At 30.9% G+C, this 16023-nt stretch overlaps 1 protein-coding gene across 7 annotated transcripts in view; it reads left to right on the top strand.

Annotated features, from left to right (window-relative positions):
* Positions 1-4765: 4765 nt before the first annotated feature.
* LOC129918124 (heterogeneous nuclear ribonucleoprotein L) overlaps positions 4766-16023 on the top strand; it is a 369767-nt gene continuing 358509 nt past the window's right edge. For 3 of the 7 annotated variants that reach the window (XM_055998482.1, XM_055998481.1, XM_055998475.1), the window contains exons 1-2: positions 5095-5626; positions 6196-6862. In XM_055998482.1, the coding sequence (XP_055854457.1) occupies positions 6689-6862 (174 nt within the window). In that variant the 5' untranslated portion in view covers positions 5095-5626; positions 6196-6688. The other 4 variants (XM_055998477.1, XM_055998479.1, XM_055998480.1 and 1 more) reach the window with 4 other exon arrangements.

Raw genomic sequence — 16023 nt, 5'->3', positions numbered from 1 at the left:
TTATTAGGTGAAGCTTAATATGAAAATGCCAGAATTCTATACTTAATTCTAAATGAATACATGAATTTGGTCAAAAAAGTTCACGAAATGAAGGGGTTAAAGTTTGGACAAAATTCATTTACAGAATGAATTTATTTTTTAGCGGTGATTAAGATCTTGACTAGATAAACGACAAAACCTCGCAAATTATTTTAAAGGGATGTCAATTGCTTAGGGACAGGGGAAGAATCCCCGTTGGAAAATAATTGAATAAGGCAGGGAGTAAATTGAAAATAATTCTCTCAAAATCATGGCTTCAAGTTTTTGGGCTACGCAATCGATTATAAAAAAAATAGATTCTCAATATAATCGGCGGATACTACACAAAGATTGCTGCATAAGTGGAAAAGATATCATCATAGAAAAAAGAAGAGAAAAGTAATCAAAAGTGAAACTGGTTTTGCAAGACAAAGCTTCAATTCTCAAGAGCTCTTTTGCCACGACTACTGCCTCACAGAAATAAGGGGTCGGTATATTGAATGACCCACCTTAAAACTCAGATTTGGACCTTTTAATAATATTTTATTTCCAAAACTAAACTTCGTAAAAAAAATTTACTGACGGTGAACAGGTGAATTCGGAAATTTCTGCCTATTTTGAAGAGGTTGACAAAAAATTTGTTTGCACGGTTTCTATAAATTTTTCTTCAAATATTAAAATTGCATTAGGCTTAAGAAAGAATATATTATCTAGGAAAAGGCATGTTAAATTTATTTCGCCTTCACTGTCATTCCGCGAGCCTTGACCCACCACCATTCACCATCCTCGTATGTATTTCAGACAATGTTTTTTGAAATAAGCAAAAAGTTAAAAAAAATATGTCGAATTTAAATACATTATGTATTAGGGTGTCAAAATGCTAAAGTATGGAATTTTTAAATGTAATAGCTTTTAAAAGTTGCATTACTTATCAAAAATAAATCCTGCGTTTAAAATTTTCATTTTAATTAATATCTTTGGCTCGCTCAAAATATATTAATGGCGTTTTCGATTGGAAGTCTGGAAGCGTCCGGAATCATTCTGAAAGCGTTTTATTCACACAAAACTGACAGTTTTGTATGAATAAATTTTTTTCAGAATGATTCCGGACGCTTCCGGACTGCCAATCGAAAACGCCATAAGAAATCAAAGAAATTTGAATTTTTAGAGATTTTTGAAATATATGTTTTTTTTTTATTGCGCCGTTTTAATACAAAAACAAATATATTAAATATATATCTTTATAATAAAAAACTTATAAGCTTATATTTGTTGGAATTGAACACTTAGTAAAGAAGCTGCGAAATAATATGCGAAGAAAAAGAAATAATTTTTTGCCTCCCGGAAATTACGCCATAGGAAATTACGCCAGATTTTTTTTTGGAAAAAAAGCCAAAAAAATTTTCAAACAAAATCTGGCTTTTTTTCCTAGGCAAAAAGTGCAAAATTTTTCTGGGAATATTTCCAGTATTTCTGGCATTTTTTCCAAAAAAAAATGTCTGGTGCTTTTTCCATTTCATAAAATGGAAAAAAAGCAAGACAAAAAAAATTGGAAAAAAAGCCAGAGACCATCGGGCGTTTTTTCCTTTTTTGTTTTTGAAAAAGAGCCAGAAAAAAATACTAAAATAACACTGGTCAACAAGGTGTTTGTTACAGACACCAAGATATACTTTTCTATAGGTTTTTTGGGTGCTGAGCTCGAATCCAAAGTCAGAACAATTCTACCACATCACGTTTTTGAGATAATCCCGTTAGAAAATCGAAAATGCCGCTTTTTTACCAGTTTTCGAGATTATTTCTTAGCTTTTGGTTATTTGTTTTAAATAAATTTGTACCGGTTTCTAATAGAACTAAATCTTGTCTTTCTAAATCCGTTTAAATCTTTTAAAAATCTCTTATCTTCTTTGAGAAATCTGAAATTGAAATCAACGTGTTTGGTATATCTCATATTTATTTGCTTTTATTAGTAAATCCCGAAATGTTCTTTGCTAATCGCTTTCAAATTTTGACACAACGTTTCATTTACATTCCAGTAAGTTCTTATCTTGTTTTTAACAAGAAAAAAATTATATTTTTCTCACTAGTAATTATTTAGTATAAGTATCTGACACCGTCACGCTTTGATGTATCTCACTGCGATTCACCACCTTCGCAAATATAAAAACTTGCAAGATTCTAAATGGAACGTTGTGTCAAAATTTGAAAGCGATTGGCAAAGAACTTTTCGAGATTCGCTATTAAAAGTAAATAAACATGAGATATACCAAACACGTTGATTTCAATTTCAGATTTCTCAAAGAAGATAAGAGATTTTTAAAAGATTTAAACGGATTTAGAAAGACAACATTTAGTTCTATTAGAAACCGTTACAAATTTATTTAAAACAAATAACCAAAAGCTAAGAAATAATCTCGAAAACTGGTAAAAAAACGGCATTTTCGATTTTTTAACGGGATTATCCCAAAAACGTGATGTGATAGAATTTTTTTGACTTCGGATTTGAGCTCAGCACACCAAAATCCTATAGAAAAGTATACCTTGGTTTCTGTAACAAAAAAAAAGTTTAATTTTGTTGACCAGTGTAATTAAATTTAGTTTTCGTAACATCGATGATTAATTTTCGTATGCTTGATTATTTTAAGTACTTTCATACTTTAAAGTTACAGTTTTTGTAACAAAATGTTAATTTATGTATGGTTGGTTTTTTTCCATATCTATCTGGCACATTTTCCAATATTTCTGCCTTTTTTTCCAAACTATTTTCTGGTGTTTTTTCCAATTTTGACCAAAAGAAATATTCTGGCGTTTTTTCCAAAAAAAAAATCTGGCGTAATTTCCTGTGGCGTAATTTCCGGGAGCCAATTTTTTCATATAAAATCGTTTTTTCCTATCAACTTCAATAGATTTGAGCGAGCCAAAGACGAACGATATTATAATTTTTTTGAGATGCTATTAAAGCTTAGACCCTAATAAAACTTTTGACCGCTATTACATTGTAAAATTAGGGTACTTTTTTTCGGCCATACAAAAGTGACACCCTATTATGTATGTAGGTAGTTATTACGGATGAAATAAAGTGCCCCTATTGATTTCTTATCAAACTTTTGAATTTTTTTTTTATCAGTTTTTATTTTTTATTGTTTTTGCTTATTTTGCCTTTTACACTGTCACACTGCCAAAAAACAGTAGATCTTCTTTATTTAATACAAAGAGACAGTTTTAAGTACAATGCACCTTACCACAACAAGGCACATATTAGTGCCAGGATGTGAATGCGAACGGGAAGACCAGTGGTTTTCGTAACAACTAATAGTCCCCTTTTTACTTCTAATTTAAAATTTTCTTTAGTTCTGCTTTCTTTAGTTTCTGTATTAGGAATTTTATAAATCAGTCAAACGGAAACAAAAAGTTAACGGGCCCCAAAAACTTACCCTATATCTACCTTAGCAATCAGCCGCCCATGTAGGTAATTTATTTAAACTGAAAATGTATCCCATACAAATTACATCTCATGCGAGAAAACAGACAAACCTTTCTCTTCCAATTCCAAGGCAAATAAAGAACACAAAAAACACAAACAAACAAAAAATTTTGAATTCGCAAAATTGCATGTTGCTTCACTAAAGAGAAATTGCAAAAGAAAGCAACTTTTCAAACAAGAAAGAAAAATAAGTTCAAGCAACCGAAATCGTCCCGCCAAACATTTCTCGTTGGCACCTAACCCACCAACAAAAAAAACAAAAGGAAAACCAGAAACAAAAATATAATAAAAAGCTCCCAATACAGCGACACCCAACCAAAAACATATGCACCGTTCTTTTTCGTCATAAGATATCTCTTCGATATTAAAATAAATTATATCAAATACCAGTGCAAGTGCCAACAAACAGATACAATTGCAACCTGCTTGTGGCACTCATTGCACTTGCGTCGCTTACTCGATACTTGCCGTACTTTTTTCTTTATTTTAATTTGAATAACACACCACCACCACACCAATGGATGGCTGCTTGTTTTGTAAATAATAATCAAGCCGTTCTCTTTTCTTCCAATACACAAACAACATTCATTACTCATTGCACGCAAAAGCGAGAAACGATAGCACTCACTAGCCTGGCCTGAGTGTAGTATTAAAAGTGTGTAAAATAAAATGTGTGCGACAGAACGGTAAATTGCCATGTTTACCGTTTTTTTTGTATCTGTGTTTCCCTTCTGTTTCGCATTTTATTTTTTATTGTTTCACTTTTTTTGGTATAAACTGGCAGTGGCACAAAACGCACGGTGAACGAACCAACAAGGAAACACAAATAAAAAAACAAATCGCCCAACAAAAAAAAAAAAAAAAAACAAAAAAGCTTCGCCGCAGATTTTGTGTGTTTCTCTTTATTTCATAGCCACACTCTGCAAAGAAACACACAACGAGCATGGCAAGTGGCATGGCAAAGTACTGTTTGTTTGCTCAAAAAAGGGGGTGTATATGCTTTATAAAAAAGTATAAAATACATACAAATTGCTAAAGTATATGTGAGTGGGTTCGTTCCTCTCTGGGCTCTGGCTCTGGTGTAAAAGATACAAATAATTAAAAAAAAAAAACGATTGTGGAGCGCAATTCCAACAAAAATAAAGAATAAGAAAAATACATGAAAAACAAAAGAAAAATAATAATAATTTTTCTCTTTTGCCCCATGATTATATACACCACACATCTGAGCTGACTGAGCCACGACCACGACAAGTACTCTGTAATTTTTCAGTACAAATTGTACTTTCAAACGGTACGGAAGTGTTCGGAAATTTTCTCTCTCTCACCTATATTATCTCTGTCTTTATAACGGGATATATTAAATACAAAAAAACAATCTCCATCATCAACATCTTTTATTATCCGTTTTCGCCGCGGTCACAGATGGAACAATATAATATCCATTTTTTTTTTTGAATATTAATATCTTCTCTGTGTGATACATTTGACGGTTTATGTATACAACGGTACTTAGGACATTTCGGCAAGGAAATTGAACCAATAATTTCGAATTATTCGCACAAAACCCCTTTTCGAAGGTATTTTTTTGGGATGAAAAATGATTTTTTTTTTTTAATTTTCATGAAATAACGACTGTTATCGAATTTATTTCGAACAGATTTTCTTGAAGTACTTACCTTCTCTGTGTTAACTTCAGAGGATATATCAACTAATTTTCCTCTCTCTCATCTTCACCACCTTTTCACTAAAACGTCTCTGAAACCGACGGAAAATTAAAGTGAAAATTCAAACAGAATTTTTCTCAGATACTATTCAATTCTCTCTTTTGTTCTGGTTTAGTATTCTATTTCCAAAACATTCTTCGCCGCTCTTTTTTTCCCCCAACATTTTCCACTCCTTCGCAAAAACCAAAAAAAAAAACAAAGTTTCTCATCGTAGTGAGCTTTGATAGAAAAAAAATTGAAAAAAAAAAAGAATTTTTTTCTGAACTTGAAAGGGAAAACGACATTCGCGTTTCCATCTTGTTCAGCTCTGTGTCGTGCGGCGAAGAATATTCCTCATCATTTCTCATTCATTCATTCGTTTTATCAGAGCTACATATAAAGGAAAATCGAGAGAAAACAAGTAAATTTTTTTTTATATGTATTAAGTTTTTTCTTTTACAAAGGAAAATCCTTTTAAAGATTTTCTAAACTTTGTTAAAAAAAAAATAAGATAATTAAAGTTCGGATTAATTTGTTGAGAATTTTCCACTGAATTCGCCGTCGTTTTTATCGTTTGTTGGTGGTTTTTTCTTATTTGTGAGAAAATTTTAATTTTCTTTTTTTTTGCAAATAAAAAAAAAGTACAAAAAAGGGACTCCACCGGGTGTGTTGAAGTTGAAAGAAAAACGATTTTCCAATTGGAAGGAATAAAAAAAGCACGCCTGTTTGTGTGTGTGTGTTTTTTTTTTTTGTTGTTTGTTGGTTCCTTCATTCGGTCGTGTCGGTCGAAAAAAATCCTTTTTTCGCCGTGGTTACGTGAATATTACAATTTTTACTGTTAGAAACTTGATAAAAAACAGTTAAAAATCGAAGGAAATTGCGATTTTTCTTTGTGCAAAAATAAAATTTCATTCCAATCAAGCGTTGTTGTGAAATTTCAATTTTGATCCAATTTGCAAAATCCTTTTTTTTTCTTTTCTCTCAAAATAGGAATGTCCTTGTGGATAAAATTTGTGTTATAAATCATAAATAAATATAAAATAAACAGAAAAAAATCCAGTTCTTTTTGCTCCCGTTTTATTACACATATCAGCTGTTTTTTTTTTTGTGTCTTTTTGTGAATTTCTTAACCGTTTCGGTGCTTTTTTTTGTCCGTCGTGCGTGCGTTCAGACAAAACAAAAAGGGAGCGAAAATTACACACAAAAAAAAAAAGGAAGAAAGAAAATTTGGCAACATTGCATACATATGTCAAAATTGTTAAATCAAAGTGCTAACACATTTAAACAAACCCTGATTTGATTGGGTGGGTGTTTACTAAACTAAAATAATATAATAACAACAAACAAAAATATTACCGTTATTTTTTTTTGTCTGTGTGTTGTTTATGCTCTAATCATCTCTCGTGTGAATTTTTTCGGTGCGTGATTTATTATTTTTTTTTACAAAGAAACAAAAATAAGAGCTCTCCTCTAATACAACAAAATGGCGACCATAATGGCATATAACGGTGCTACTAACGGTGGTAGTGTTGGCGTGGGAGTTGGGGTTAGCAATGCCGGCGGCGGTGGTGGGGGCAGCGATGGGCCACAAAATAAAAAAATTCGTACGGTCGGCCAACAACCTGGCGATCAGATTGATTCACATCAACTTAATAGGGTAAGTTTTTTTTTGTATGTTTGTTAAAATATCCTTTTTTTTATCCCAACACCCGCAAAAGTACAAAGAACTGTTATATTATTTTTTTTTTCTCAATATTAATAATCATAAAGAAATCTCAACAAAAGTTCATCCCTTCAATTTTTTTCTTTAATTTATAATTGTCAGTCAGATTTTTTGTTGTTGTTTTTACTCCACGAAAAATCAACAACAACAAAAAGAGGAAAATCGATTTTACCCAAAAAAATAAAAAGAAAAAAATTATTGCGTTCTGCTTTCTCTGATGATAATACTATCCTCGAGTAGCAAACAGAAGTATAGAAAGCAGCTAGCTTTCATCAAAACCAGCTAACAGCAGCGGGAAGCAAATGTGTAACATAGAACTTACATACAAACAAGTTTATACCTATCACCCCACAAGCGAGAAGGGTTAGCTATAATATAGGTTGGTTTGAAGGAGAAGTGATAGACCAGCTGAAGGGTGACATTTGAGTTTTAAGAGCAGAGAATTAAGGGTAGAATGTGGTGGTGGGGTCCTCGAGTGGTGGTTATTCGATGATGATGATAATTGTGCTCGATGTATGGGAGCATTATAATACCGACAGTGTTGCAATTGATGTTTTTTTTTTTTTTCATTAAGGGCCAATTTTTCAATAGTCAGTTAAACAGTCAGTTAGTACTTATTCCTAAGGATAGAGAAAAAATCAATTTTTCAACAGGCAGATATAGCTTATTCCTAAGAATAAATCTATCTGCTTCTTTCAGAGACGAATAAAATTATTCTAAGGAATAATCTCAATAAAAATATTGTGTCAGTTGTCAAAGCTGTTTTGAAAGAATTTTGAAAAAAAATACAGTGGAAAACAAGAAAACAAAAACAATCATGAATAAAAATGACGTTTAATTTTAAATATTTTTGAATTTGACAATTTTTTTTTGTTATTCTGTAGAATAAATTATTCTTGATTGAAAAATTCAATGTTTTTATCTGATTGTTTATGAGCCTAATAACTTTATTCGTAGAACAGTTAACTGACTGTTTATTAGAAGATTGAAAAATTGGCTCTAAAAGCACTAAATTTTCATCCATATTTGTCTATCTAAGAAGAATCTAGTTTATATCAAAACGATGAGTTTTTATTTGTTCAGCTATGGCTTGAAGTATCATACACATCTTCCTTTGAACGATGCGTAGAAGAAGTACTTGCCTATAGAAAATTTTCTTCCAAATGGTGACATTTTTAGCTGAGAAATAATGTTCCCTTTAGCAGATTTCAGATTTTAGAGAAGCCTACAAAAGCTCTGTAATATTTCTATAATTTTTTTTTTGATTAAATGAATAATTTGAAGAAAAAAAATTATCAAATGGCATCAAAATCCATGCAAGAACTTACTCCAAACATGACTTGATTGGCTTTCAGCGCCAAAAAAGCCTAACCCAAATTTTTAACAAAATTAAACTGCGAATGTTTTTTTTTTTTTTCTTAAATCTCATGTAAATCGTTAATAAAAATCTAAAATCTTTCAAATTTCATTCGAAATTATAAATTTTCTGTTTAAAAGGTCCATTAAATTGGGTATAATTAAATGCAAGTCCCAAATTGAGCATTAGAATATGGAGACCAAAACAAAACAAGAAAAGTCACTGCTCAATTTGTTAAATAAAAGAAAAAAAGGAGATTTTTTTAGTTTTGATGAATTTGATTTTATTAGAAACCGTTAACTATCTACTATAGTTTTCTGTTTTTGAGTTTTGAGAATTATTCAATTCATATTCAATAAAAAACCCAAACATTTAAACTAGTGACTTAAAAACAAATAAGTCTTTAAAGTTTAAAGTTGTGCAATTTACTCATTTTTAAATGCATTTGCTTTCCATTACAAATATTGTTTTAAACTTTGATGTTGAAAAAAAAAAATATGTTATTGTGATTCGAACAGTTTTTGTTAGAGACACGACGAAAATATAATCGAGATAATTGGTCATAATAACCATGTTTTTAATAAATGTTCAATTTTTTTTTAAATTCAAAAAATGATGTAGTTATAGATAGGTAGTTATCAGTATTTTTTTTTTGTATGAAAAATAATTTGCATTACATATTTTTGATTTATGTAGCTCCGTGAAGCCAGAACTGCGACCAAACTTGTCTAATTTGTTTCTCCACCTTTTGTCTATGTTTGTCCACCCAAAATTTTCGTTTGTCAACCCTTCAAAATAATTTTAGAGCAAATTCTTTTTTTTTTTTATAGGAAGTCTGAAAAATGAAAAACTGTCTTAAACGCTCAAATTTTGAGATAGACGTATAAGACAGTACTGTGGACGTAGGTATAAAACCAAAAAATTCAAATTCAAAAATTCAAACGGCTATCGTTTGTCCACCTCGAGAAATAGATACAAACAAAAAATCATCGTTTGTCCACCCTACGTTTAAGATATTATATTCAAAAAACAAAATTTATACTAAAAAATTCAAAGTCCCTTGAAATTCCCAAAAATTCAAATTTCTGTCGTTTGTCCAACTCGTATACCAAAAATCGTCGTTTTTCTCTCCTGTCTTTAGAAGATACTTAGTAGGTACAGTTTGATTTTATACCTATTTTAAATGCATTGTTTTGCATTTATATTTTTACAATTCTGATGTTCTGTAACCAAACCAATCCTGGTGCAATGTTACCAAACTAAAACGCAATACTTGACTTAAAAAACATTTTGCTGCCTTAGCAACTAGTATTGTTCAAATAATTCTTTAGTGTGAGTGTCAAAAAAGAAGCAGACAAAATTACGTTTATTTTTCAAATGAAAAACTAATGAGTGAGTATAAACAATTAACTTTTGAATACTATTCGAAAACGATTTTCTGTAAACTCTGATCGAAAACTCAATAAATTTTGAAGTGCTTTTATATAGTGAGTGCTAAAAAAAGTGCATATAAAAGTACAGTAGAATAGAATTACAAAAAACACTGCACATTTAAAAAACAGTTAACTTAAATCTCTTGGTCTTGTCTTGTTTTTTTAAGTTTGTTGCTTCAAAATTGTATGTATTTATTTTCTTAAAACAGAACTTTTTAACTCTGATAACAACAACGGTAGGTAGTCTACTGCCAAGAATCTACAGACCTTTCGAGAAAAAGTGAAATAACAAGGTACCTAGTTTTTACATGCTTATCAAATAGGTACAATTTTTTTGTATCACAAAAAGTTCCTTCGGCAAAACCTTTTCATTTGTAACCAAAAATTAAAAAAAAAAAAAATGCTTACTGCCTCGCTTCGATATTTTTTTTTATCGAATGGCTTTTATTAAAAGATAAAATTTTAGCAAAATAAGTACCTAAACATAAAGTCTGTTTAATGAATCTAATCCGCACAGAAAAGATCCAAAAAGTACTGGTTTGTGTGTTCCATAGAAAACTTTGCTCCACACTGTTCTACAATCTGTTATTTTGTGTTCCATGAAGTTGTACAGCGCATTTTAGTTCAAGTTTTTCTGCTCCTACTTTTAATATAGAGGAAATGAGTGAGATGTTTTTTTCTTTTTAATCTTTTAAATATGGAGAAAAAATTTAAAATGTGAACAAATATAGTAATTAATTTTAATTTATTTGAATAAAAAGTCATTGCAAACATTTTTTTTTACCTATTAGAATTTCAAAATTGATAGGATAGTCGAACCTTAAAACTTGAAGCTGTACTTTTATGATCTTTTTTGTACTTGCAGTTTGCTGTTCTGTTCTGATCTGTTTTGTTCTAGATTTTCTTCATTAAACATACCAATAAATATTTTTGATTTTGAAAAATTTGGTTTTGGTTTTTGTTGTTGTTGGTAATGGTATAATACAATGCTTTTGAATTGTCATATTAGTGTTATTTGAGTTATTCGTCAGTCAGAAAGGCAGATAAAATTTTTGAGTAAATTTACAAATGCATGATTGTGCATTCATTTATTTTGATTAAATCTCTTCTTATTTCTTTGCCGTTAAGCAATAACTTCTAAAGCCACAAAAATGCAACTTTAGATTTTTTGATTGAGTAAGAATAAGCTCTATATTCTCTTTAATTTCGTATCAAAAACATAAAACCGATATAATTGCTTTATATAGCGGTTCAATATACTCAAAATGCTATCGATTTCCATGAATTTCTCAAACTTCAATCTCGTTTTCTGAAATACTAAAATTTGTGACTTAAGACCTTATTGCCTAATACCAAATATTTATTCGGGACGAAAAAATATCAATTTTGGTGTCAAATGAATTGAACATTCTTTTGGATCGTAGGCACTTAATTTTTGTTCGAAGCCTAGTGATCCAAAACGAAATTTTCTGACGCCCTTCAACACCAAATACTAGCGGAAAAATAAAAATGTAGAGTTTACAATATAAAATAAAAAAAATTATTGGAAAACAGAAATACAAAAATAAAAGCAAATAAATCACAGATCGACAAAAAAAAAATTAAATGTCCAGGTTTTCTGGTATAATTTTCAAATTTTCGGTTTATGACTATTTCGTATCAATTTTGTATCGTGATAGTCTTTTTCTATAAGCAAAATTTACGTTATTTGATTTTGACAAAAACAATAGTCTTAGAGCCCACAGCAAATTTTGGGAGTGGAGGCATAACCAAAATGTGAGTATGCAGTTTTATAGCCTTATGCGTAAAATGTGAGTTTTCCAATTCAAATAAGTAGGCTGAATTCGCACTATTTAATTTTTTATACACTGAACCAAATCCTTACGTAAATACAACGAAAAAATTCGTTGAGCCAACGAAAATTTAATTAATTTTCAGCCGATGAAAAATTTAATTGGCTCAACGAAATGGCTTTCATACGTTAATGAAGAACTTCATCAATTAACGAAAACTTTCGTATTTTAATGAAATTTTTCATAAAAATTTTTGATCGAGAATTAATGAATTTTTACATCACTTTACGAAATTTTTTCATCAATTAACGTAAAATTTAATTAAAACTTTCGTAAGCTAACGAAGTTTTTCGTAAATTTTATGAATATTTTAATTAAATTACGAAAAAATATTCGTTAGCTAACGAAACTTTTCGTTGTATTAATAATTTTTTTAGTAGATTATTCTCACATTCTTTTCGTAGAATAACGAATTTTTTCGTTAACCTACGAATTTTTTCATTCATTTTTCTTTTTATAAATATTTAATTGGACCTGTTAAATCATTGATTTAATAGTCCAAACAAAAAATTGGCGTTTATTCCGGTGGAACTCACTTGGACTCATCAGTTGACTGACTTATCGTGAGACACCTTGTGAATACGCAAATATTGTTTATATTCAGCTCAACTTACATAGATTTTTAAACAAAATGTGAATGTGAACTATATCCAGCAAGATTTAGTTTTTCATCATTACAACAGAAATGCACCCAAGTCTAGGTTTTTTTTTTTGTAAGGCAACGATTTTTTTCGTTAACTGATGTATTTTTTCATAAGCCGATGTAATATTTCATTAGTATATGAAGAATTTTCATAAGCTTATGAAGATTTTCGTTAGTTAATGTTGAATTTCATAAGTTAATGAATTTTTTCGTTACTTAATTAAATCTTTGATAAAGTAAGGAAAAAATTCTCATTTTCATTCTTTAAAATGAGTATGAAATTTTTCGTTAATTGATGAATCTTTTCATTAAATTGGATTTTTTGGCACTTAAAAGGGAGAAAAAGTGTATGAAACGTTTTCATTAATTGATGAAGGTTTTCGTATTACGAAAAATTACATACTTTCGTTGAGCCAACGAAAGTTTCGTTGGGCCAACGAAAATGTAGTGTATGAAAGGATTTTCGTAATTTTACGAAATTTATTATTTTCAGTGTACAACAAATGATGCTCTGCCATTTCCCCTAAGCCTGAAGACATCAATCTTGACTGTGCGATTAATTTTTTGTTTGTTATTTTGAATTCAAAACTCTCCAAGAAGAGAGCTGATATGGTTAGTTAAAAACGCTTATATCTTGATTTATCTTTGTCATATCGCCGAGATTGAGGTTTTGAGGTTTAGGGAAAATGACAGAGCATCATTCCCTATATTTATAAGGCTATAAAACTGCATACTCACATTTGGGTTATACCTCCACTTACAAAATTTGCTGTGGGCTCTCGGTCTACAAGTATAAGCAGACTTTTGAAGATAGACATTGAAGAAACATTTTTAAGTAACTGTCTCGAAAACGGTTTTAAAGATTTTGACACAAATTTGTTTATGTAAATTTAAAGGTGATCCAAACAAAACTGCATTTTTTTTTTATATAAAACGACGTACATATTTTCTTTGTACGTGGTATATACATACCTAGTTTATTAGATTTTTTTCAAATGGAGAATTTGAATAATTGGTCCAAATATCCACCACTTACGAGAACTATTAGAAGCAAAAAAAAAAGCATTGGTAATTCAAATTAATATCATAGAATAAAAAAAAAAAAAAAAACTTTCCATTGAAAATTCAAGTAATCTGATTGACTTTTAATTTTAAGACTCCTAATTAATAGTAATTTTTCGATCTGAGTTGATATAAGTAATGAATTTGTTCGTTATATTTGTATATTTGTGAATTTTTTTCCAGATTCACCATTTTGAAAATATAAAAATAATACTGGCTTACGCTATAAGATACCTTCATAAGTTATTAAAATTAATACTTTAACAATACTAAATCCATCAAAGAAACGTATGAAAAAATTACCCTAGCAAAAACCCTCCAGTAACACTTTTCCAAAACTCTTAAAATATAAATTCAACTTATTCAAAGAGTACCTACCTAGCATTATAGTTGCCTCTTCACTAATGATTTTCTCGCTCTCTCTCTCTGTGTCTCTGAAATGTCAAAGTGTTCTTTGTGCACCCTGGAAAATTTCTCACAAAAACGATTTCCATGGAAATAAATGTAGCTTTTATACCACCCGACCCCCCACACATAATGCTATTATATATGATGTTAAAAGACAATGACTATGAATTTTATTTGTTGCATTACACTTTCACACCCTTTTTCTTTAAATCCTCCATTTACATCTTGCTCGTTATACCTAAAGCAGACAAACAAAATATAATAAAAATGGCACACAGTTTTGTACCACTTTCTGATGGGGGCTCTTTCTCTCTTAGTGTGTCCTTTATGCTCTTGAGTAGCTTAAAATGTTCTCATCGTCGCTTTTCTTCGCCTAGCCATCCTTCTTCATCAACATTTATGTCGCCATCATCTATCATTTCCAAGAGATGAGGATTTAAACGTCGTCGTTCAACTCTTATACGACGAAGACATAAATAACAACAACAACAAAGATGATAGCAACGAGGACGACGAAGACAAAACGTCTCCAAAATCAAAAAAAAAAAAAAAAAAACTTTTCTTCCCCTTAAACAATACATGTGGGGCACTTGCATGCAGTTTTGAAGAGCAATCGTTTAACTGTGTTGAGTGGATAAAAATGCATCTTACCCGGAACCACCTTTTCATACAAAAATATAATACTCACCATATTCAACCCCTAAAACCTTACTCCCTTTTCCTTTCTAATCCACCCTTCTTCTAATTTTAAAGGCTTTTTTTCTCTTGTATTTTTGCCTGTTGTGTGTTTCTACTCTCTTCCGCGTTTGCTGCCAGAATCTAGTGTATGGAGGAGCAGTGAGAAAAAATTCCATTTCCACTTCACATACTTTTTTGCCACCCAAGTGGCATTGCACTTACCTGCATGGTTGATGCTGGCTTTTTATTGCTTCTGATTCTGCTTTGGCTGCTGCTGTAGCTGCAACAGTCGGAACAAACCACCCCACTTTTCTATAAAGTGCGACCCCATTTCAGAACAATGCACATCCACCAGCTATGGCAATAAAAATTTGTTGCATCTGCATGCCGAGTCGAGTTGAGTCGACAGTCATGGTTATATAGAGAGCAAGCATCAGGCTAGGCTAGAGGTGAAGTGAGGAAAGGATTTCTGCTTCGGAGAGTGCCGAGTGCCAACGGCGCGCCGACGACGCGCCGGAGACTGGTTGCATTTGCAAAAATCCTTTTAATGGACGCAATACCGGTAAAATGGCACATTTTCAAACCATTTTTATTTTTATTCGAGATTATCGAAATAAAATTTAATTAAAGGAAGTAAGGTTTTTTTTTGCTGCTCTCTGATGCTGCTGATATGTTGAAAAGTTCTTTTTTTTTTTTTTTTTGTAATCTTAATCCCATTTCCGATCGATGACGCGTCAAAGTATCTAAGCTCAATGGGGGTAGATATTTTTTTTTGTTAGAATTAAAACTAATTGATGAAGGGAGAGAGAATAACTACTGTAGACGCTCATTTTCCATAGTAACAGCAGAACAGGGTTGTTGAATAAGGATTTTTGTAGGTATAAAAAAAAGTTCTTTGTCTTTCTCTAAGTTTTGTTTATGCACTAAATGTTCGATTGGATTTTTGTATCAATGTCGAAACAAAAAACAGAGATTATTCAAGGAATTATAAAAATAATTTATACAGGGTGTTTCAAATAAAAAAATTAACTATAAAGTGCTTTGCATACTTATAACCGCACCATACAAAAATTCTAAATCTATAGCAATTTGATAAAAAAAAAATTTAAAATCGGTCAAAAACGATGACCCTGAACTTTGCAGACAATTTAACTGCTGGTCTTTGGACTTCTGTCACTGCTGTAAAACTCAACTGATTTTCAAAAACTTAACGGCAATCGCTTCGCCTCAACAAATACTCGATACGCTATTTTTGAGTTTTTTTTTTTTACCGTTTTTACGAAGTTTCGGCCAAAAGAGTCAGAAATGCTCAAAAAAAAAAGTGTCGTCTAAAACTTCAGACCTCTGCCACTGCCGTAAAACTCAACTGTTTTTCAATAACTTAACGGCAATCGCTTCGCCTCAACAAATACTCGATACGCCATTTTTTAGTTTTTTTTTTTTTTTATTTACCGTTTTTACGAAGTTTCGGCCAAGAGAGTCAGAAATACTCGAAAAAAGTGTCGTCTAAAACTTCAGACCTCTGCCACTGCCGTAAAACTCAACTGTTTTTCAATAACTTAACGGCAATCGCTTCGCCTCAACAAATACTCGATACGCCATTTTTTAGTTTTTTTTTTTTTATGTACCGTTTTTACGAAGTTTCGGCCAAGAGAGTCAGA

Source organism: Episyrphus balteatus, chromosome 4 (assembly GCF_945859705.1).
Source record: "Episyrphus balteatus chromosome 4, idEpiBalt1.1, whole genome shotgun sequence".
NCBI lineage: Eukaryota > Metazoa > Arthropoda > Insecta > Diptera > Syrphidae > Episyrphus > Episyrphus balteatus.
Note: the sequence above shows the minus strand (reverse complement) of the source record. Positions and strands in the feature narration are given on the sequence as shown.